Source organism: Sarcophilus harrisii, chromosome 2 (genome assembly GCF_902635505.1).
Source record: "Sarcophilus harrisii chromosome 2, mSarHar1.11, whole genome shotgun sequence".
In the NCBI taxonomy this organism is placed as follows: domain Eukaryota; kingdom Metazoa; phylum Chordata; class Mammalia; order Dasyuromorphia; family Dasyuridae; genus Sarcophilus; species Sarcophilus harrisii.
In genome coordinates this window covers 555,994,814-556,019,255 of record NC_045427.1, presented here as the reverse complement: position 1 = coordinate 556,019,255, position 24,442 = coordinate 555,994,814, and the positions used below count along the sequence as shown (strand labels likewise).

Sequence of the window (24,442 nt, the reverse complement as noted above, 5' to 3'; positions counted from 1 at the left end):
TATAATGAAAAAAAAAAAAAGAAACAATTCCTTCCCTCAGGAAGCCTACATTCTATTATTTTTAAGATATGTTAATAAATGAAGGACAGGAAAATTGGATGGGGAGAGAATGCTAACCACTGAGGTGGGGGAGGAGCCAGGAATGGCTTAGCAGAGAAGGAGGACTTACACTAGAGTTGGATCTTGAGGGAGACTTTCTAAGAGATAGAGATGAGGTGAAAGTAAATTACAGAAGTGGGAAATGGTTTGTACCAACACACAGAGATGAGAGATGGAGAGTTGAAACAGAAGACTTGTTTGTAGTCCAGTTTATCTGGAATGCAACTGAATTCAGATAATTTCTCAGGGACTGCTAATTCAGGGGTCCAGGGAAAGCCCCTTTCTCTATCAAATCTCCAGATGGAGTAGGATTGATCTTGATGGAGAAAAATCTGGACAGGCAAAAGAGAATTGCATGCTGGGATCTGGAACACTATTTATCCTAAATAGGACTCTTTAGAGAGCTGACCATTCTCTTTAGTCAGTGAAATCTATTTGCCATCTAGACAAATACTATGTGCATTAGCGAAGGTTATATCACATAGGATTCAAAACCCTACTCTCTACTGGAATCTCACCTTCCTAACTGGGCATTCAGCAGAGCAGGGCTGGACACAGAGCTAGAAAGAAATCTGGGCAAATGATTTAACAGGATCTGACAGGAGAAGTTGCCCCCGTTCCCTTCTCCTTAGAGGAACCTCTTGCTTAAGAAGACAGCCTTAACAAGTAGGAAGGACTGATCAGAACACCATCAAAGAAAAGTTTTAAAATTGTAGCCCTGGATTTTTCAGACCTAGAGTTTATCCTGTTCATCTCCAGAGGGGTAGAAACAATGTAATGTATGAAAGAGTTTTGCTGCAAAGTAGCGACTTTCTCATGGCTTCCATTCAAGGGGAAGAGGAAAGGAGAGGGAGCAAAGAGGTATGTGTAACTTTTATTTTTAATACCATAAAATATATCTGTCCATGTCAAACAGGTATTTATTTAATGAAAAGTCAAATTGCATATGCTGCTTCTTGTAGACACAATTTTCAAATGTTGCCTGGGGCACAAAAATATCATTTCCTAGGTCTAATCACTGTGATGGTACAGTGAGTGCCAGAACCACAGGTGCTTAGAAGAAAGATACAATTTATTCCCAACATAATTTCTTCCATTATCCTGAGCACAGATTTGTTTGTTGGATTAAGGCCACTTTTATTTAGGTAGGCTTTCTGTGGCTTTTGCTTCCTTTCCTGTTAATTTAATAGAAACTTATGATGCTTTGGTCTTCTCTCTTTCGGATTCCCCCAGAGTTGACTGACCCCATCAGAAGTAATCCTATGCATTCTGCTGCATCCTCTCTGCAAATCTGGGGGAGGCAATTTAGAAATAAGGAAATGGAAAAATGAAAAGTCTGAAAGTTCACTGTGGTTGGAGTAGGTTTGGAAAAACAAGAGCATTACCAAAGGATTTAGGTCTTTAGTTGAGATGGTTCTAAACCCAACTAGACTTCCAGATTCAACATAGAGCAGAAATAGACTTAAATCTCTATGTTCTTCTATCAAGGTTTTGAATCTCCAAACCAAGCCTGACCAAACCATGGCTGGATCTCAGCTCTTATTTGCCAGTCTCATTTTTCTTCTGTTCAATAGGATCACAACCCTAGAAGTCCAAAGTCTTGTGTGAATATATACCTAGCACGGATATCTCCTGTCTATGAGACAGGAGTCCTACAATCTGCATTACTAAGAAATTTAGAGGTCATCTAATCCAACCTTCCATCCTGTGTCCGGATCTTCTAACATCTCTGACAGGTAGTCCCCTAGCCTGTGCTTGGATATTATTAGTGCCAGTGAGCTCAGTACCTCACAAAGCCCCTGGCTGTTCTCATTATTTAATGTCTCTAGTCGTCTGTAAATTCTTTCTTGTGTTGAATCCAAATTTGCCTTCCTGTGAGTTTCCATTACTGGCCCCATTTCTCCCCTTCCTTGTTAAGAATACAAGTTCTTTGAAAGTAGGAGTTGTTTTATATATGCTTTTGTATCCTTAGTGCTTAGGACAGGGCCTTGTCTCGTTATAATGGGTGTTTTTCCATTGATTGATCCCAGCTTAAATCTGCTTTCTACAGGAAGCCATTTCTCTTGATTATCTCCTGTAAATATTGCTTATTTGTACATAATTGTTTGCATGTTGTCATCCACATTGGACGGGTAGCCCCATGAGGGCAGATTCTGTTTTTTGCCTTTCTGTGTACGCCATGCACCTAGCACAGTGCCTGACCAATAGTAGGTCCTTAACAAGTGGAGAAAAACAAACTGAGCCAAATCCCTTTTCCACGAGGCAGCCCCTCAGGTATTTGGAGATATCATGTCCCTCCTAAACTAAGGTGATAACACGGAGAGATGAAATAGATAGTCTGTGCCATCAGAGGCTATTCTGCTCAGGGAGCTATGAGTGTCCATGAGGATACAGCTAAATGAATCCATATCTTGGGGGAGTGTATGTCTTCCTTGGCAGAGTCGAAAATAACTTGGTGATTAAGTCAAATTTCTTTCTGGGAGAACGTTTCCTCAAGTCCTTGAGTTGTTTTGCAGATCTGAGCTCCTGACCTTTCCCTGCCTATTTGCATAAGCACCACAGTATGGTATCCAGGCCCAGAGACTGGCAGGTTCTAAGTTCCCTAAACTTCCTGCTGCTGAGAGCTTCCTCCAGCTGTCAGGCCTCTCAGCTGATCCCTGTGGGAATCTGGGTTGGGAGGTACATCATGGGATAGGGAGGCATGGACCCAGCCCCTCAGACTGGTGAGATCATTCCACAAGATGGCTGAGGACATTTGTGGTCCCTGGCATTTATCAGATGCACACAGATGCAGTGATGTAACCGGGGGCTTTTAGCTCAGTGGAAACATGGGGCTCACTTTACGACTGGGGCTGTATGGGGAGAATGCCAGGGTTGTTTTAGATCCATTTTTATCTCTCATTCCTGCCCTAGTTAGGTCCCAAGGCAGTATCCCCTAGTCAGTTTAACTTGGCATTTATCAAGTGCCTACTATGTGCCAGGCATGGGTCCCTAAAACGTGCTTTATGCTTCTTGCCTCTGTACCTTTGTTCATGCTGTTCCTTCTATCTGACATGCCCTCTTCCTCAGCTCAACCTTTCAAAATTCTGCCCAGCTTTAAAGACTTAAATGCCATCTTGTCTCTGAAATTTACCCAAATTCTCCATGACACCCTGCCCCCCCCAACTCCCATGCTGAAAAATTTCTCTTCTCTGAACCAGAGAGCACTTCGTTTGTAGACCTCCCGGCATTTATTGACACTGCCATGTAAGTCAATTTCTTGTATATTTGCTGTATCTGCCTCATAAGCTTTTTCAGGGCAAATGTAGTATTTATATGTTCTTCTTCTTCTTCTTTTTTTTTTTTTTTAATTAAAGCTTTTTATTTGCAAAACAAATGGATAGATAATTTTTTCAGCATTGACCCTTGCAAAACCTTGTGTTCCAAATTTTCCCCTCCTTCCCCCTATCTCCTCCCCTAGATGGCAGATAATCCAAATACATGTTAACTATGTTAAAATTACATATTCTTCTTTGAATCTCTTCCAGCACCTAGAACTGTTGTATATTTAATTCAATAAACACTTATAAAACCCCTACTATGTACCAGATACTATGGTAAAGCATATATTAAGTGCTCATAGAAGAAATTAGTATGTTTAACATTTATGATCTCCAATAAGACATGCCTTAGGTAGGAAGTCTGTTATAGACACAGGAGGGTGAGGGTAGTGATTGAGTAAGAGGGCAGAGCCCAAACGATGGTACAATTGCTGTTTGGAAATGTAGAGCTAGCTGGACTTGGTGGATTACCCCTGTCATTCTACATAAGGAGAGGCTGAATCTGGTGGATCTCTTGAGCTGCAGTGGGGCTATTGCTATTGGGTGTCTGCACCAAGTTCAACATTCATCCCATGAGTCCATGGGAGTGGGAGGTAGGACCATAGGAGGGGCAGCTGTCAATGTCAGAACAACCTGCTACAATATTGATCAATGATGGGGTGGGGATGGTGAGAATCCTTTATATTTCTAGCCTAGAAGAAACAAATAGAAAACACATTTTTAAAAAATGTAATCTTGGGCAAATCCCTTAAGAGAACCAAAAAAACTCTTCCTGGACCTTAATTTTCTCATCTGTAACATTAGTTGGGTACAACTGATAGATCATTAAGGTGCCTCCTAATTCTGTGATAATATGATTTAATAGACTAATATAGACAGAAGGATACTAAATAAAGCATATTGATTCTAGTAATTTCTTCTAAGATCTTGGATAAATCACTTTGTTCCTCTGGGTCTCAGTTTCTCCATCTGTAAAATGAAGAGGTCAGGCTTAAAGTCCTCTAAAGTCTTTCTGTTTTACTATGATCATATGATTGACCCACTCCACTCTTGCCAGAGAATATCAGGTACTGGGGGAAAAGACTAGGTTTCAGTGGTCAGAGATGCCTCTTCTAGTCTCTTCAGCCTGAAGTTCTGGGAGTCTTCTTCTTAGAGGCAGCTAGGTGATAGGGAGACCTATCACTTGTGTGAATCCAAGCAAGTCACTTGACCTCTACCTCAGTTTTCTCATCTATAAAATGGAAATAATAGCATTTTACCTCTTAAGAGTTTTTGTGACGACACATGAAATGTATGTAAAGCTCTCTGAAAACCTTATAATGATAAATAAAAGCTAGTTATTGTTATTAGGAAAGCCCCCACCCCCATCCCAACCCTCCCTCTCTGCCTTGGGAAGATTGAGCTTCTAAACAATAGCATAATCCAGCAGCCCCTTGGATAAGTAGCCAGCTCTCTCACCAGCACTCAGGTGATTGATAAGTATCTTGGGAGCCTATTACTGGGAGTACTTTTCATGTTCCCAGATGATTTGGAATTGCTCTTTTACAATAGTGTTCCACTTCCTCCCCAGGATACCCAGAGCCCGAGGTGACGTGGTATAAAGATGATGAGGAGCTGGACCGGTACTGTGGCTTGCCAAAATATGAGATTTCTCAGCAGGGGAATCGGCATATACTACAGCTGTACAAGTGAGTGGGGGGTGGGAGTGGGTGGGCCGCTCCCTTCACAGATGTGGAGGAGGGAAGCAAATACATTTGTGCTGTTGTGGATATGGTGGGAGGTAGCTTTGTGTCAGTCACTGAAGGGGACAATCCAAAGTGATATTTGAGCCCAATGAAGGTTGGAGGAAGCTATGGATTTGCCCTTCTCAGAGAAGAATGGAGTGGGAAAGGGCTGAGAGGTCTTATTACACCCTGACCCCCATGAAAGCAATCGTTTTAGGGCCCTCTAGCCTGTAGGAAAGGAAAGACTCACTGCCCAAAGCAACAGGGGAGGTGACCTACTAGATAGTACCATTCATTTGGCCAGGATCCATCTCTTCCTTGGGAGTCAAGAATCCTGGCTGCTTTGGTGATAAGACTAAGTCATTTTCTATTTACCCCAGATCCCAGGACAAAAGCTTAAAGATCATTTGGTCTAACCCTCTCATTTTACAGATGGGAAAACTGAGACCCAGGGAGATTATATGACTTCACAGAATCTCAAGAGTTGGAAGGGAGTCCAGGGGTTATATATAGCTCAGCCAGTACTTGACCAAGAATTCCCCCTACAGTATTCTTGACAAATGATCATCCAGCCTTTGCTGAAAGGTCTCTAGGGAGGGGGAACCCACTACTTTCTGAAATAGTCCATTGTATTTGGAGGGAATCTTTCTAATTACAATATATTTTTTCCTTTTATCAAATCTAAATCTGTCTTTCTGCCTTATTCTTCCCTCTGAAGTCAAAAGAGATAAATCTAATTCTTGAAAGAAAAACAGTACTTCAAATATCGGAGGCAGTGACTATGTTGCCCCCAAGTCTTCTCTTCTCAAGGCTAACAATTCCTAGTTCTTTCATCAAGTGTGATCTCACTGCCTTGGTCTGGAAGCACTCTAGCTTACTATTATCTTTCTTAAAATATGGTACCCACCTCTGGATGTATTGATTCAACCGGTTTGTCAAGAAAAGAGTGCAATAGGGCTCCCCTTTGCTCTGGGCCCCATCCCTCTCTCAATGCAGTCTCAGATTGCATTAGCTCTTTTGGGGGCTGCCATGCTATCTTGCCTGAGGTCACAGTGGTCTCTTAGGTATCGTGCCTGAGTTTTGAGCTTTTCTAACTCCATATCCATTGCTCTTTCCATTATCCCTCACTGTTTTAAAGATATTGGATGTTTTTCATGTCTTTGAGGTCCTCAGTGACTAAGATTAAAACAAAAGCAGATACTGGGCACCATGTAAATGAAGGGTCATAGGATCAATAGATCCAACCTTCCAGTTTTGCAGATCAGGAAATTGAGAGCAAGAGAAACTATGTGATTTGCTCAAAATGATGTAAGTGGGAAGTGGCAAAAACAGGATTCAAATCTAGCTCCTTTGGAACTTGGCGTCAGAACTGCTTCCATCTATCACTTTTGGATCTTGGTTTGCTTATCTGCAAAATAATTTTTTATGTAATCTTGGGCAAGTCCCTTAAGAGAATTTGGGTTAGATGACTTAGGAATCTCTTCTAGTTCTTTGTAATCCCTTGATCCTAAGTCCAAATCCAGCACTCTTTCCATTGTTATCTTTTGTCCTCTTAGAGAGTTTATTTCAGCTGAGGTGATTGGTATGACTGCCTTTTCTCTGGGGCTGCTCTTTATCTCATTCCCCTTCTTTTAAGTGCTTTGAAGCAGAAGAACAAGGTACCATGTTCAGAGTTCTGGTCTCCCAGGAAGGAGCGTTGACTTCATCAGATTATGGAATGTAGACGTTTAGTCAAAAAAAAAAAAAATCTATTTTTTTTCTTGCCCACTTCCTACCATTAAAAAAAGAAAAAGAAAAAAAACTTTTTAATAAGTCAAGAAAAACAAATTCTCATATTATCCATGTCTAAAAATGTATCTCTTGTTCTGCATCTTGAGTCTATTCTACCAGAATACAGGAAACAATACAGTGGTGTGCTGGCAAATGTTTAACAATCAGCTCTCCAGGAAGAGAAATGTACCCATGACAGACTTTTAAATTTAATCTGCATATTAATATTTTTTCTGTCACTTTCTTAAATCTCGACAATCAATTAAAACAACAGATCAAACCCTGATCTGCAGTGTTTTCTCATTTCCTAAGTGTAAATGCTTACACTGAGAATTTAACCTCATTATCTATCCTTTGGATAGATCATTGCATTGATCAAAGTTCTTAAATCTTTAAAAGTCATTCATCTTTGGAATGCTGTTATTGTATGAATCATTCTCTCATTTCTACTTAATTTCCTCTTCAGCCCTTCATAAAGTCTTCTGAGGTTTCTCTGAACCCCACCCCTTTTATTTTTTCTTATGGATCAGCAATTATCTGTAAAGCCATATATCATCATTTCTTCAGTCCTTTCACCAATTTTATAGGCATTTTCATTTCTGCTTTTGTTTTTGTTTTTTGCTTTTTGCTGAGGCAATTAGAGTTAAGTGACTTGCCCAGGGTCACACAGCTAGAGCATTTTAATTTTCAATTCTTTAGCACTACCAAAAGGGTTGTCATAAATCTTTTTTTGTACATACAAGTCCTTTTTGATTTTCTTTGGGTTATGGCCCTAGTAGTGGTATTGTTGCTGCATATTATAGATGAAAAAGCTGAAATCCTGAATGTTTAAGTGATTTGACAAAATAAACAACATAGGACAAGGACCCAAGTATTGATGCCCAGCCTAGAACTTTGCTCACTGCACCATAGTGCCTGCTTTTTATCATGTTTTATACTGTGTTTCAGAGTTTTATAGCTACACAGATCAGAGGCTTCATAATTTCTGTAACTCACTTTTGAGCATTAGGTAATCCATGCTTCAGGAACTTCTTGCTACTGAGACTACTCTCAGAGCTGCCATAGTTCCCTGGTGGGCTGTAGGGAGAGGGGAACTTGGGGATGGAAGAATGGAGAGACCTAACCCAGCTGGGAAGACTTTACTCTAGGGAGGAGAGTAGAGATGAACCCCCAGAATGAGGGAGATATGAATCCTGCATCTCTAGCTTACTGTTGTCTTTCTTAAAATATGGCACCCTGCATTTGTGACCTAGCTAGGGTGACCACAAGAAAGGTTCGGACCCTTAGGAAATACTTATATGGATAAGTCATTTTTCCCCAGAGCTTCCTCTGTGGGGCATCTGCTCTTATAGGGGACTCTCCTGAGACCTATCTGATTATATGGTTACAACTTCAATTACTTGCCTTCCTTGGGCTTTAGTTTCTTAGTAGTGGGAGAATTAAAATGTGAAAGCTGGAAAGGACCTTAGCAATTATGACAGTGGGTAGATTTTTGGACTTATAGTCAGGAAGTCTTGAGTTTAAATATTGCCTCAAAGAAATGTGTTAGCAGTTCGATCCTGAGTCAATCACTTAATGTCTCTGTGTCTCAGTTTCCTTATCAGGAAATTGGTAATAATAATTGCATCTGCCTCCCCAGGATTGTTATAAAGAATCAAATGGTTATAAAGTGCTTTGCAAATTTTAAAGAGTTTTGTATATCAGTCAACAAGCACTTACTATGTGTCAAGCACTGGACTAAATGATGGGGAGACTGAAAGGCAAAAGACAGTTCCTGTTTTCAAAGAACTTAGATCTAATGGGGGAGACAACATTGCAAACAATGATGTACAAACAAAATATGTAAAAGATAAATTGTAGGGCAGCAAAGTAGTGCAGAAAATAGAGCACCAGCCCCGGAATTAGGAGGACCTGAGTTCAAATTTGGACTGAGACACTAGCTGTGGGATCCTGAGCAACCTTATCTAAAAAAAAAAAAAAAAAAAAAAAAAAAAAAAAAAAAAAAAGGACAAATTGGAGAAAATCCTCAGGAGGCAGACAGTAGCATTTAATGCTAAGTTTCTTGCAAAAGGAGGGTTTTAGGGAAGATTTGCAGGAAGCCAGGAAAACTAGGAGGCAGAGATGAGGAGAGAGTTCCAAGCATGGGGGACACCCAATGAGAATGCCTGGAGTGACCAAGGTGGGGAACGCCGGTGTGAGGGATGCTAGCTTTTTCTAGCAGGCTGAGGGCTCCTGGTTGAGCACTCGGTGCCAGCCTGATTAAAGGCTTCTCCCAGAGTTCAGGGGTGGTAGGGTCTGGTACTTGGGTGAGTTCTCCATCTGTCAAGATCTGAGTATTGCAGCCTCACCTGACTGTGCCTCTAGGTGCCAAGAAGAAGACGCTGCTATCTACCAGGCGTCTGCTCGAAATGCCAAAGGCATTGTGTCCTGCTCCGGAGTCTTGGAAGTGGGGACCATGACTGAGTACAAGATTCACCAGCGATGGTTTGCAAAGCTGAAGAGGAAGGCAGAGGCAAAGATGCGGGAGATTGAGCAGAGCAGGAAGTATGGGAAGGAAATGGTATCCGAGGCTGACACAATGCGCAAACTCAGTCCAGACCGATTTCAGCGGAAGCGGCGGCTGAGTAGAGCAAGGGAGCAAGGTCCTTCGGCTTCTTGCAAAGAGCTTGAGGATGGAGTCCTGGAGCCCGAGCTTGAAGGAGAGGCCAGTGAGCCGCCCTGGAGCCCAGCCATTGGTCTGGCCAATAACTTTACAGGGGGTGAGGTTACCACTAATGGGGATTCCACCTTGGAGAGTGGAGAGGAGAGTGGAGATGGCTTTTTGTCTTATATCTGTGAGGCTGTGGAGCTCATCTCCCAGAGACCACCCACCAAAGAGTCTGTGGCCAAGAAGAAGAAGAAAGAAGAGGGGCCGAACCACAGAGTGAAGAGGACAGGTGAGCAAAAGCCCGAAGGAGCAAGAACACCTGAAAATCACATCCCCAACACAGCAGAATCAGATTCCAGCTGGACTCATGGCCACATGGAGGTGGAGAATACCCCACTTGCTCAGAGAGAGAGTTCTCCAAAATCCACAAAGTTGGACAGAGCAGATGGGACCCTGGAATCAAGCTCTCCTGTGACACAGGAAGCCAGAAACTCAAGCAAGATCGGGGTTAAGACTGGCAAGGGCCCAACAACCCCTCCACCAGACACCAATGTTTATTTCTCCTTAAAGGATATGTACCTGGAGAACACACAGTCTCCTGCCACTGAGGAGAGACTCCAGTCTCCCAGTGGAAGTCTCCAAAGTGGTTACCCTTTGGGAGTCTCACCAGGAAGGGAGACAGGAGGAGAGAAACTGCCTCCTGGCCAGCCTGTGCCTGCCGCTGCTCAACAGCCTTCCAGGGTATTTAATAGGAAAAGATTTGCCCCTCCCAAACCAAAATGTGACCCCAGCAATGAGTCCCAGCCTTGTGCCTCTATGGGTCCCCCCTCAGGCATTTTGGATCCTTCTCCTCAGCAAGGAGTCCAGGCCTTGGGAATTTCCCGTGAGCCAACAGCTACTGTCCCAACTCCCCCTGCCCGGCGGAAGCACAAGACCCAGGAGAGCCCTGCCCAGAAACCGATAGCCCACAGGACCCCTTGTGAGGTAAGAGTGACATGACAGCTTTTTTGAGAGTCTGACTTCATGGAAAATGTTTCCAAAGCAATCTGGCAGCCATGGTACACAGGGTTATTTATGGAAGGGGAGTGGAGAAGGGACACAGTACCAGGCAGGGCCAGGGGACATTTGCTGCAACCCCATCACCTAATTCCAGATCTACAGGGGTGGCAGAACCTCTCTATGGCTGCCCAAGTCCATTTACTCTGAGAACATGGGAAAACCTCTTCCTCTAGTGTCCCACTGTCTGAGGAGGAGATCCATTATGATCAGGGGACATTTCTAAAGACTTCGGGGACTTTTCCCAAGGAATTGGAAGCCTAGTTCACCCCAGGGACAGGGTGACTGACAGTACTGAGGTGACCCGAGCCTCTGGCTGCATCTGTTCCTGACCATCTCCTCTGCTCTGCGTGTCTGTTTTGGTCATTTACTGGGTGTTTCCAGGAGCTCCTGGGCTCCAAGGATCCACTGGCCTTGTGGATATCTCTGTTATCCTAGCCAATGTGAAGGCACATCCCTCTGTTGGCTAAGTGGCAGAGCTGTGGGAAAAGATTGCCATTTTGGAGGCTTGGAGATGAACCATAGGAGATAGACTAAAAGTAGAACTTTATCACTAACCAGGGTCCATCATGCTCCAGAAATCCCCTGGTACAGTGGATAGAGTAAGAAAGATCTGAGTTTGAATCTTTACTCAGACACTTACTAGCTGTGGCAAGACACTTAACCTTTTGGCTTCAGTTTGCTCATCTGTAAAATAGAATAAGAGCCACTTTACTTTTTTTCATCATTTAAAAGCATTTATTAAGACTTGAATGGTAATCTTTTGTATACTTAACAAATTAGCTCACAAGCTAAAATGAAACACATTTGACATATCCAAACATGGCAGGGCAAAATGTACAGACATCATATATTTATATAAACGCGTTTGTAATACTATATGCATTTATATAATATACAAATTGAGCGTCTTTGAATAGCCACCTTATAATGTCATTGTAAAGATTAAATGAGAAAATGTATTTAAAGGGCTTTGCAAGCTTTAAAACTATAAAAGCTAGCTATTTCTGGGCTGCCCCTCAACCTTGATTCTCTCTTCATATTCTCTCTGTGATTACTCCTGGGATAGATAATACTCTAGCAAAGAGATGGTTCAGTGCAAGAGCTAAGATGTAGTGGACTCTCTGGGATTTCTTTCATCCTACTTTGCCATTAGAAAGAACACTGAAGCATCTGAATGGCTCTGCTGAAAGGACTCTATGGACAGGTCATTTAGCTTCTGAGCCTTAGTTTCCTCACCTGTAAAATGGAGAAAATAATGCCTGTAGCACCTACATTACAGGATTGTTGTGGCGCTCAAATGATAGAGGAGTCTGAAAATTTTAAATACCATATTAATATCAGTGATGACTATAATGACTTCTCTATGGTGATTGGATTTGGAGTCAGACAGGACTTCTAATTTTGATTCTGCCATGTACAGTTTGTGTGACCTTAGGCAAATGATCTGACTTCTTTGAGTTTCAATTTCCTGAGCTAGAAAATGCGGAAGTTGTAACTGATGTGACTTTTAAGATTTATTTTTGCTCTAAATCTCAAACTTTTCCTGTATTCTCCATAAATGCAAAGAACAGCCCTGGTACAACAAAGGCCGAGAGAATATAGATTCTTGTTTGTATATCAATTAACAGGGTTTTTTTTGTTTTGTTTTGTTTTGTTTTGTTTTTTTTGGACACTGACTTGGTGCCCAGCCCTTCAGAGAGACAAAGGGGGAAGGCAGGGCCCCCTGTTCTTGAGGAGCTCACGGTTAAATGGGAGTTAAATGGGAGACAGATGGACACTCCTGAAGCAGGAAAAAGACCATTTAGGGCCCAGCTGGATGATGCTGATAGGATGTCAGCAGGGAGGAATTTAGCAAAGAGAGAGGGATCAGGGTGAGGGACCTTGAAGAAATTGCCAGGCCCAATCAGGAGCTTCCTGCAGCCCCCAGTTGTTGTTATCAGGCTGTAGTGGTGTTAGATTTTAGTCTTCCGTACAAAGAGGTTAGGCAGAAGAGGGCAGTTATATCAGGAGACTCAGAGCCTGCTGCTGAAATAAGAAGTCTGGGGGTGAGGGTGGGGCAGAGAGGGAAGGATCAGAGTCTTCTCAAGGAGAGAGAGCTGGGGATTATGGATCAGAAGCTGTCACCAAGTCAGGGAAGGGTTTGGTAAAGATAGGGAATCCTGAGTTTCTGGTAACATTAAGATGAAATATACAAGACTTGCATTTCAGGGCTAGGGAATATAGGAACATACATTACATGGGAGGAATTGATCTATTCACTGCCTGTTTTTTCTTGCTTGCCCAAGAGAAGGGAAGGGTTGATATGATCTGCAGAAAGATTCAGCTGGGATTTCATATCATTTGGAGGAGCTGAAGGTGGAGAAGCAGGCTTAGGGAAATCTTTGTAGAAGAGCTTGAGATCTAGCTTGCCTGGGAGAATGGGATTTTCCAAAGTTGTCTGTGACTCTTTCCTTCTCTCCACCTGGCTCTGTTCTCAGCAGAACAAACCCACAAATTCAGTACCACATCTTCTTGGTCAGTGTGAGGCTAGACTCAGACCAGGATACATGAAAAGAATTCTGGTGCCCTAGAATTGAGGGAAACACCAGGCTTTGCCCAATCCTTCTTACTTCCCCCCATATCTGGTGGAAGGCCCAATATAATAGGGCATGAGACAGGGTAGGGTTCCTGTTAGTACTGTCCCAGTAAGGATAGAGCAGGGCCTGAGTAAGGCTGGTACAATTCAGTCTGGCTGCAAAGGGAATTTCAGAACAGGCACAATAAATACCATGGATAGAAAGCCCTGTGGGGTGATTGGAAAGAACACTAGATCTGGATCTGGGAGAGACCTGGATTACAATCCAGACTGACATGGGCAAGCCCTGTACCTTTATCAAAATGGGGTTAATAGTAGCATTAGTATGTACTTCAATGAGAGGCTGTGTGGTATAGTGGATAAAGTTCTAGATTTTGGATCTGGAAAGACCTGAGTTTCTGACATATACTAGTTCTGGTATCCTGGGTAAGTCCCAACTTCCCAGCACTAGCAATTCTCTGACTGTAAGTTGTAGAGAAGGAGCAGATCTGCATTGGCAGAGGGAATTTCCTCATCCAAGTGTCTTTTATATCAGTGAATTTGCTATCTCTATCCCTATTTACCAATTGGGGATCAAGTGATGTCATGGGTATAAAGAACTTTGCAAACCTCAATGACACAAACTCTCACTGTCTTATCTTACTCTCCCTGTCTCTCAGACCGTGGAGACCCAAGTGGCCCAAGCTCAGGCAACACCTACTGCCAGCAGCTCTAAGACCAGCCACAACCTCGAGGGAGGACAGGGGAGCAGTGAGCCCATGGATGTCGAAACACAGGAAGAGAGGACGAAGAGGGAGAGAAGGACCCTGATGGATGTCAATGAGCAGCTGGAGAACACACGGGAAGGCCTGAAGACCCAGGCAGGTGTGCGTTCCCCAGCAGAGGAGACGACACAGACAGATGTGAACCAGCAGGTGGTTGGGAGAGCCCATGGGGATAGCACACAGATGGATGGCGGGACACAAGTGGTGGCAGGAACTCTGCCAGAGTGGGAGAGAAGCCCTGATACACAGCCTATGGCCCCTGGCTTCCAGGTTCCAGAGGCTCCTCAGAGATCTGGTCACCTCAGGCTACCTGTGGCATCCTCCCACCCTTCAGAGGTCCGGTCTGAGGAGACACAGATTCCAGCCCTCGGCAACACCCAAGGGAATATGCAGAGCTTCACAGCCCCTCTTGGTCCAGGAGCTGGTAGGAGGCCAGGGGATAGTGGGGAGAGCAGAGGACTAGGGAAATCTGAAGTTGACAAAGGCACACGACAGCCTCAGGAGGAGTTGCCTTGCCCCGCTAAGGGGCCAATAAACACTGACTCTGGGGCCTCTATGGAAGGGTCTGATGCTGGGGGTCTTGCCTCAGACTCCCATACTTCTTCTCCCCAAAGCCCCAAGGCCTCCAGCATTCCTAGCCCGAAGACAGTCTGCCTCCCAAAGAACATGCAGGAAAAGCAGGTTGAAGGAGGGCCTACCCAGGCAGCTGTGATGCCCCGTCCAGAAGCAGAGCCAGAGCCGCAGGCTCACTATGAAGACTCGCCCAGAGTGGGCAGCCCCAGCCAAGGTCATGGGGCAGAGGCTAAGGCTGCGATGAGTAGAGGAAATGCTCTGGATGCCCATGGGGTGTCTGAGCCTGAGGTTCCAGGAGCTGGGCTGAGAGCCCCCAGCCCTGTAGCCCCTGACAGTGGACTCATTGATTCCTTGAAGAATTATTTACTCCTGCTCCTGAAGCTCTCCAGTGCAGACACGGATTGGAGTGAAACTGAAGCCAGAGGGAGGCCAGAGGGCCAGCAGCCCCTGGCAGGGGGACCTGGTCCCCCAGACACTCTGGCACCAACAGTGGAGATCGCTGGCTTGAGCCCCCGAACATCTCGGAAGATCCTAGAGCGAGTGGAGAACAACCACCTCATTCAGAGTGCACAGAGCTTGCAGCTCAGCCCCTGTACCTCCCGCCGGCTCACTGGTCTCATTGACCAGGAGGTGCAGTCTGGCCACAAGGCCCTGGCGGCAGGGAGGCCGCTGGGAAGACACCCCAGTCCACTGACTGTCCCTACCATTGTGGTGGGGGAGGAGACCGAGGGGCAAGACCCAGAGAAAAGTAACAAGGGGGCTGCTGAGGAAATCGGGGCTGGGCCCAAGGAGAGCAGAATGGGAGAATCCCTTTGGGTCAGTGGGGATCAAGGGGCCCTCAGGATGGGGGGGCCCCTTGGGGAGAATAAGCGAGAGGATCCCTTCAAGGATGTAGAGCTCTCAGGTGATAACAGGGGGAGTCTGCCAGGTGCAACCCCAGAGGAGCTGGCCTTGGGAGCTCGGAGAAAGAGATTTCTCCCCAAGGCCAGAGTGACTGGGGATGAAGAAGCCCCCACTCCCGAAGAGAGAGAAAGCCCAACAATTTCTCCCAGGGGGGCCAGGAAAGGCCTGGTGCCTGGATCCCCGATGATTCTCCCAAAGGAGAGGCATTCTCCTTCCCAGAACAGGAAGATGCTCGAGGTGCCTGGTCCGGAGGACTCTGCAGAGCTGGGCTCGGGGCCCAAGGGCAGTGGGCCAGACTCAGAGTTGGCCCCTGAAGATGGCAAACAGGACGAGCCAGCCCAGCCCAGAAAAACCAAAGACCTTTTCAAAGGTGAGAGCTGGTTTGGGGGAGGGAGGGGAGAAAGTTCACAGGAGAGAACTAAAGCAGGGTGCAGGGCCCCATGAGGTACTACTTTCTCAGTACCTCATGCTGTGCAAAGTTGACTTCTAAGAGGCAGGTTTTAGGGGGTTTTGCATGGGGGCCTGGAATTTAAATGAACACACTTGTTCTTGCCCCTTCTTTGGGAAGACCCCTAGATTTTTAGTTGCCTGACCCTTTGCTTTGGCTCTTCTTTAAACCCTACTCTGTGGACTGCTTGCTCCAAGAAGTAGCATCTGGAAACAGTAGGTAAAAACTATTGCAGACAGGCCTTGGGTCCGGGCCGAGCAGGGCTCCTGAAAGCAGGAAGGATATAGAACTTCTAGTGCCAGTCTGTTGCTTAGGAACCCTTTCTCTGTGCCAGGGCTCAGACTGTCCCCTCGGGCCTCACTTGGGATTCAATTAAAAAGCAATTCAGTTTAACAGACACTTGTTAAGAGACTGCTCCAGGCAACACACTGCACTTTGGGAGGGTAGATCCAAAGTCTGGATAAAATAAATACCCCATTTTCTTATAGTTTATAGTCTAATAGGGAGCAGTAACCCATACAAGTAATAACAGGGTAAAGTAAAATATGAAAAAGGCATAATAAGGACATAAAGTACTATATGAGGTTGGGCCACGGGCAGATGAAGGCAATTGCAGACTTGGAGATCAGGAGAACCACCAGTGAAAAGACGGCTGATTCTGAAGTTTGGGGTTCAAATCCCACATCTGATGTTTACTACCTGTATTACCTTGGGCAGGATAGTTAACCCCTTTAGTTCTTGGTTTCCCCATCAGTAATGAGACACTGGATTAAATGATCTGTCCATTCTTTTCCAGCTCTAACACTGTGATCCTAGCTCCTAGGCTTTAGAGGCTGGAATGAACAGGCGGAGAGAAATAAAGAATGGGCATTTCAGGGATAGGCTAGATCACTGGCCCAGAGCTGCCCTGTGGGCAGCTGCGATTCCTTACTTTTTGGGTTCTTCCCCGAAGAAACAGCTTTCATCACTTTACTAAAATGATAGCCCAGAGTGAATAACTTACTGAGGGCAACCCAGTGAATCATACTTTGAAGCCAGACAATGGTGAGCTAGAAGGAACCTTGGAAGGCCTGCTGCCCTTCACCAGCCTTACCTAGTTCCATTTCCCCATCAGCCCCCCAGGTGATCCGGAAGATCCGGGTAGAACAATTTCCTGATGCTTCTGGAAGCCTAAAGCTGTGGTGTCAGTTCTTCAATATCCTCAGTGACTCAGTATTGACCTGGGCCAAGGACCAGCTGCCTGTGGCTGAGGTGGAGCGGAGGTAAGAGGGCTTTGGCCAGGGCTTGGCGCTCTCTGAGCCAGCTTCTCCCCAGCCAGTGGGCCAGAGAGCTGAGAGCTAATGTGCCGGAGTCTCTACCATGCCAGGATCTCACTGGGCAACTGGCTTTGTGTCTCCTTTTCCTACTTCTTTTGTTCAAAGTGAGGGCTCTGGGGGCTCTTGGGAGCCCAGGGTTCTGCAGTCCAGGGCACATTCCCAGGCATTTAGATTCTGTTTTTTGTTCTCAGTGCGGGAGACGAGGCACCGGCAGCCTTGGCCATTGTACAGGCTTCACCCCGGGACTGTGGTGTGTACCAGTGTACCATCCGGAACGAGCATGGCAGCGACTCTACTAACTTTTGTCTCAGCCCTGAGGGTGAGTGGGACCTCGTTTAGCCCCTGTCCCCTGCTCTGGGACCCATAAAGACCACATCTCTGCCCAATGAAGCCCTTAGGCACAAACTGATGGGAAATGGAGTCAGCCAACAAGTCACGTACAAGCATTTTCACTTTGTGTTCACTGAATGCTCAGCATTTTTACAAAGCAATATCCAACAACTCCAAACAAAAGTGTGTGCTCTCAAGGAGATTATATTCTAATAGAGGAGCTGGCATGTAAATATCTAGGTACAGACAAGATAGATAGGTATATGTAAAGGTAATGTGAGTCCCAGAGAAAGCCAAGGAGATTAAAAGGTTGCGGGGGGGGGGGGGGACAGGAAATGGGGGACAGGGTGTGGGGAGGAGGCAGGGTAGGCTATTCCAGCAATGGCACAGCTAGGGCAAAGGTAAAGTGAGGGAGTGCTGTGTTCAAGGATTCCCAAGTAGATCTGTATTGCTGAATCTGAGAAAAGTTTGGAAAAGGCTGCCCAGATTTTGAAGAGCTTTCAGGGTCTAACAAAGGGATTTATATTTGATTCCCAAGGTTATTGGTTAGTGGAGAGAATCTTTCCAAATCTGGGCATTGTTCACTGTCTTCCTTTTTTCCATTCAGTGTTATCAGGATTTGTCTCCAGAGAAGAAGTTGAAGGTAGAGTGTACCCCGTGGAAAATAGCTGATGGGGCTTCATACCCATTCCTGCTTGGGGATCTGGTCCCCACTGGTTTGGAATTTCTCTTCTAATTTGGAATCTCTCCCCTCATGTGCACTAACCCTTTTCCATATGTCAATGTGTCCCCCAGAGGGGTATGGGAGGGAGAGCCGCCTAGAAGGAGTCATTCCATTATATCCCCTTAGTTTCTCCTGTAAGTCTGTGATCTGTCCTTTACTGGGTATACAAGAGGGGATCTTGTATCCATGGGGGTAAATCCAGCCCTGAGAACCATCTCTTAAAGGGACTAAGTGCTGCTACTCCCCTTGCATGAGGGATGAGGGAGGCTTGCTGCAGGTTGGGATCTTGAGCTCAGTGCAAGATGGGGAAGGCTAGTCTCCAGTCACTTCGTTTGGCTCTCGTCACCATCCCAGGAATGGGAATCTCTGTGGGAGGGTGGTCTAGGACCTCTGCCTAGGGGACTACCTCCCACATTTCTCATCTCCTCATCTAGTCGGAGAAGAGATCGAGATGACTCCCATGGTGTTTGCCAAGGGCCTTGCTGACTCTGGCTGCTGGGGGGACAAACTTTTTGGGCGTCTGGTGAGTGGGGAACTTCGTGGAAGCGGGCATGGACGTGGTCTTCGCAAGGCCTCCCAGGCCAAAGTCATCTACGGACTGGAACCCATCTTTGAATCAGGACGGACTTGCGTCATCAAGGTCCCCAACCTACTTGTGTTTGGGTCCAGCAGTGAGAACTCTCTACTGGGGAGGAATTATGATGTCACCATCCAGGTACTGAGCCCCTTTGTTGTGCTTTTCAGTCCTAGCTCCTCACCTTGCCTCCTCCCCATTTCCAGCCCATTTTTCTGTTGAGTTTGAGAGCTATATAGGAAGGCTATGCTCCTACAAAGAAATAGGGGAACAGTCTCAGCTTTTTGGGGGGAGGCATCCAAAGGCTTTTAGGATAGAAGTTGGGGAAAGTCATTGATGCATAAGATCTCGGGTGGTGAGGGAACTTGGAAATTCATGTTGTCTATTTTCCTGCCTAATGCAGGAGTCTGACATATTATATCTCTCAAAGATGGTGATCCACGTCATTGAAATCTACCTCCCTCTGCCTGACATCTTGTTTAGGGCTTTGGAAGTGGGCAAGCTTATTTCTAGAACTTTGGTCATTTTTTTTTTCCTTTAGGGATGTAAGATCCAAAACATGAGCCGTGAGTACTGCAAGATCTTTGCGGCTGAGGCCCGAGCTGTCCCTGGTTTTGGGGAGGTTCCTGAGTAAGTTCTTCCCTTCTCTCCCTGCTCCTTGCTTCCTAGACATTAGAATGCTCCTGAGGGATAGAGACTTTAATTTCCTTCTCAGTAATGGGCAGTGGTTTATATGATCTTATGTGGGCAGAGTCCCTGTAAGGTGGAGATGAACAAAGCACATGGTTTATTCTGTATAAAGCATTGTTTTGCACACACCCACAATAGCTCAAGTGTGTACACTTACAGGTACACATATGACTGGCCTTGATTTTTCCTTCAGTCCCTTTATTTTCCTCTTCTCCCATCACTCTATAGCTCCCAATATCACCCCTCAATAAATAGGCTGAAAAAGATGATAGGGTAGGGATGAGAACCCTCAAGCGCTCAAGATTCAAGTTCCAGCTCACAAATACCCTGAAGTTTCTTCTGCCTTGTAAGTCCTCAGACAAAGGGATTCTGCATGGATGCTAGACTTGATGTTTTTGCACCCTGGTGCTTGGATTTTGGATAGCATAACTCGTAAAATTTAAGGTCACCAGGCTCTGCATCTTATCGAGTTCCAGTCAGGGGCTCTTCTATCTTACCCTATTACTCTCCCATCTCAGTGTCTTACTGTAGTAACTGCACATGGTCACAAGAAGGTACCCAGTCCAGACTCTAATGAGTCAAGTACCAAAAATATTCCTCATCTGCAGTCTGGGCGATCTGAACTAAATCTGTCCATTGCCACCCTATCTCTGTCTTTATGCTGGGAATCCTCCAGCAACAGTAACAGTGACAATAGCAACATTTACATAATTTATATTTATATATTGTTTTATTTATATAATGCTTTAAAGTTTGCAACATGTTTTGCAAATATTATCTCATTTTATCATCTCAACTACTCTGGGGAGGAGGTAATTTTATTATTCCTGTTTTACAGATGAGCAAGCTGAGACAAATGAAAGTTAAGTGACTTGACCACATAGCTAGTAATTGTCTGAAGCTGAATTTGAACTAAGAATCCAGTTCCAGCCTCCTCTCTATAGCTGCCATCTTTATAGATTTGCTAGAGAGTGGTATGGGGGACATTCTGACTAGGAGTGACCTGGGTCCTATAGTAGCCAGTGAGTTCCCTTTCCCAGAAAGTCCTCTCTCTAGAAACTTGAAATCCTAAGACTAGAATGAATTTTGTTGTAAGGTTCTAGAATGAACACGGGGCCAGGTAGGGTTGGAGGCTTTCCTGGGTTTGAATGCCATGCTCATGGGTAAGGTGGGATTGTGTTTAGGATCATCCCACTGTACTTGATCTACCGGCCAGCAAATAACATCCCATATGCCACCTTGGAAGAATACCTGGGGAGGCCATTGGAGCGGTACTGTGCTCGTGATTTGGAGAGTGGTGGCTCCCAGGTGGTCCCTGCCACCTCGGAGGCTGCCCAGAAGTGTCGGACCTTCCAGCACTGGTTATATCAGTGGACGAATGGCAGCTTTCTGGTCACAGACCTCGCAGGTATGAGGGTTTGGGGTATTAGGAGACTGAAGAGGCTTGAAGTGGATCATGGGGAGATCAATCCTCATGGGGGATTCTGGGAGGGAGAAAGGCTTCCTACATGAGATGTTACTTGATATGAACTTTGAAGAGATTCTAAGAAGTAAAGGAGAGGAAGTGATTTTTACATATGGGAGTTACTCAGTACAGAGGCATGGAGACAGGAGTTAGAGGAATATCCAATAGGTGAGTTTGGCTGTAAGGTAGACTGTGTGAAGGAGAATAATGTCAGTCAGTCAATCAACAAGTATTTATTTAAAACTTACTATGTGCCAACTCTGTGCTAAGTGCTGGGATTACAACAAAAGGCAAAAACATGCTTCCTTTAATGAGAAATAATCCTGGAGGCAGACTGGGAAAAGGGCTTTTCTTAATAAGCTGAAGAGTTTTCTATCTTCTTCCATAGGCTGGTAAGAGCTATTGAAACTTCTTGAGCAGAGAGGGTGACAGGGGAAGGCTTTTCTTTTAGAGATTCATTAGTTTCCCATAAAAAAAAAATGAGTTTCTTGAATCAGTTCTCCAAAGGACTGTGCCATTGGCTTCCTTTATCATTAGTAACAGTTACAGGGAGTTTTGAAGTTTAAGAAAAAGTTATATATTTTGTCAGGCATTAGACTGTGTTACTGTGAGGGAAAGAATTGACTTTCTGAGAAGCTTGTAGGGCCACCTTGGCATTTCCCCATGTGATTGGGCATGGGTATGTGGGACAAGAATTAATTAATTCATAAACATTTATTAAGTACCTACTCTGTGCCAGATGATTTGCTAAGTGTTGGGGATACAAATAGAAGCAAAACAAAGTTGCTGCCCTTGAGGAGTTTACATTCTCAGCTCTATGAGAACAACTTTCTTCCTTGTGGTTTTCAATGTGCTTAGCATAGTGCCCAACACATAGTAAGCGCTTAATAAATGCTTGTTTATCGTTCTCACAATGCTTAGCACAGTGCCCAGTGCATAGTGGGTGCTTAATAAATGCTGATTTATAATTATCACAGTGATTAGCATTGTACCTGGTGCTTAATGAATACTTATTTAGTTTTCACAGTCCTTAGCATAGTGCCCAGCTCATAGTAGGCACTTAATAAATGCTTATTTATAGTTCTCACAGTGCTTAGCATAGTGCTTGACACATAGTAGATGTTTAATAAATGCTTATTGACTGATTGTCTCATTACAGTCTTTCCTCTGATACTGTATCTATAGACAAATTGAAGTAGCAATGAGTGGGGAGGCCCTTGTGACTTTTCCAGTTCTCAGGAAAGGCTCAGATAAACTTAGAATAATATAATTATACAGTCATTATTTGTATTACATGACTGCTACTAATTATGGTAATGATAATTATTCCCTCCCCTCCACTGTGACATGGAGGTGACCCTGTCCTTAAGGGCCCCACCAGCAAATCACAGGTGCTGGCTACTAGCCATCCCTCAACATAAAGACTCTGAACATGGTCCCCAGGATGGATTTTGCCCCTGGCTTCTGTGTTTCAGCCTAAGCTAACTGAACTGTGAGGTGGGAACCTCATCATCAGGAGGATGGCTCTCGAGTGACTCCGTTCGGTCAGCAGCTCACAGACCTGGTCACTGGGTTTACTAAGACTTAGAGAAGTCACAGTCTGCGTTGGGGAAGGGACTACCTACCACCCTGATAAAATCTTGTATCTTGGAAGTATGGAGGTAGCAGTAATAATAATAATGATCACGCTGTAACTAACAATCCCAGATTCTCGTGATTAGAAGGTAGAAGGTTGTCTAACTCAGCTCAAATCTGAGCAAGAACCCCTTGTAACTTAATTTTTAATTTTTTTTTTTGGTGAGGCAGTCAGGGTTAAGTGACTTGCTCAGGGTCACACATCTAGTAAGTGTCAAGTGTTTGAGGCCATATTTGAGCTCTAGTGCTATATCCACTGTACCACTTAGCTGCCCCTTACTTACATTTTATATAAAAGTTTACCTTATGTTTTCATCTACCTTCTGGGAGGTGGAATGCCCTGGTGGGAAAAGCATTGACTTTGAAGTCAGAAGAGCTGGGTTCAGATCCTGCCACTTAGGTAGGGAGGGCAAGTAGTAGTATCTCCTCTTTATAGATGAGAATATTGAGTTCTAGAGAGGAGTCATTTGCTCAGAGGTATACAACTAGTGCATTTAAAATGACTCCCCTGAATCATTCCTTAATAGAATAACTAGAGTTTATGCAGTGATACAGTGTTTGCAAAACCCTTTACATTATCACTTTGAGCCTCACAAACACTTTTGTGAAGGATATGCTATTATTGTCATCCACATTTTAGAGATGAGAACACAGGTAAATAAGTTAAAATGACTTGTTTAGCATCATTCAACTTGTAAATATCTCAAGGAGGATTTGAACTGAGGGCTTCCTGGTTCTAAGTCCAGTACTTTGTCCCTTGTACTCCCAGCCATCTTCTGCATTGATTTCCCCCACTCAGGAAAGGCCATGTTTTTATATGGGGGCATCTCAATTGGGAGCAAATCTGGGAAGTCCTGTGAGATACTTCGGGTTTCTGGGCAGTACCAAAATTTTCATTTCTGGCTCTCCCTTCACCTCTCAATTCCTGCTCACTATTCCCTGCTTTCAATTTCCTTTTTTCCCCCTTTTTTCCTAATGGGTTATAAATTGGGAGAATGCTGGGAACCAGAGGCAAGATGGACTTTGGAAACTTAACTAGTTTAGGAGAGATAATGGAGGAAGAACTGCTCTGAGAGTGGGAAGAATTAAATTTTAATTATGGCTTTACCTAGGATTAATTATGGGCTATGGGCATATTAATCTATGGGCACTTAATCTCTCTGGGCACAATAGCCTTCTCTGCAAAATGGGGATATGCTACCTCACACTAAGAGGCCATTGGGAGGAGTGTATATGTGTACACACACATACACACACACACACACACACACACACACATACACACACTTGGACCTGCACTTTATATCCACTGCACCACCTAGCTGCCCCTTACTTACATTTTACATAAAAATTTACTTTATGTTTTCATCTACTTTCCAGGAGGTGGGACGCCTTGGGGGGAAAAGCGTCAGAAGGGCTGGGTTCAGATCCTGCCACTTATTACCCAGCATTAGTGGGCAAACTCATACTCCCATGGCCTCAGCTCTCTCATTTATAAAGTGAAGGTTTTGAACTAGAATTCAGGGGCTCTTAACTTTTTTTTATGTCACAGACCCTTCTGTGATCTGCTGAAAAATATAGAATCCCCAGAATGCTTTTAAATACGTAAAAGACAAGAAAAAAAAATCACATTGAAATAAAAGGGTCATAAAAAGGAAACTTTCCATCCAAGTTCATGGACATTGTGAAATCTCTCTAGAAAACTTTCCATCCAAGTTCATGGACACCGTGAAATCTCTCTAGACTGTTAAGGGTCTGCAAAATACATATAAATATATGTTTTCAGTCAATTCAAAAAATATTTCTAGCACAGTCACTATACACAA

General features: G+C 44.5%; 1 protein-coding gene across 2 annotated transcripts in view; it reads left to right on the top strand.

Moving 5' to 3' along the window:
* ALPK3 (alpha kinase 3) overlaps positions 1–24,442 on the top strand; it is a 43,784-nt gene that overhangs the window by 14,956 nt on the left and 4,386 nt on the right. For both annotated transcript variants that reach the window (XM_031955692.1, XM_031955690.1), the window contains 9 exons: positions 4,990–5,107; positions 9,278–10,544; positions 13,854–15,804; positions 16,997–17,144; positions 17,390–17,517; positions 18,136–18,171; positions 18,687–18,967; positions 19,368–19,456; positions 20,701–20,924. In XM_031955692.1, the coding sequence (XP_031811552.1) occupies positions 4,990–5,107; positions 9,278–10,544; positions 13,854–15,804; positions 16,997–17,144; positions 17,390–17,517; positions 18,136–18,171; positions 18,687–18,967; positions 19,368–19,456; positions 20,701–20,924 (4,242 nt within the window). The remainder of the gene's footprint in view (positions 1–4,989; positions 5,108–9,277; positions 10,545–13,853; positions 15,805–16,996; positions 17,145–17,389; positions 17,518–18,135; positions 18,172–18,686; positions 18,968–19,367; positions 19,457–20,700; positions 20,925–24,442) is intronic.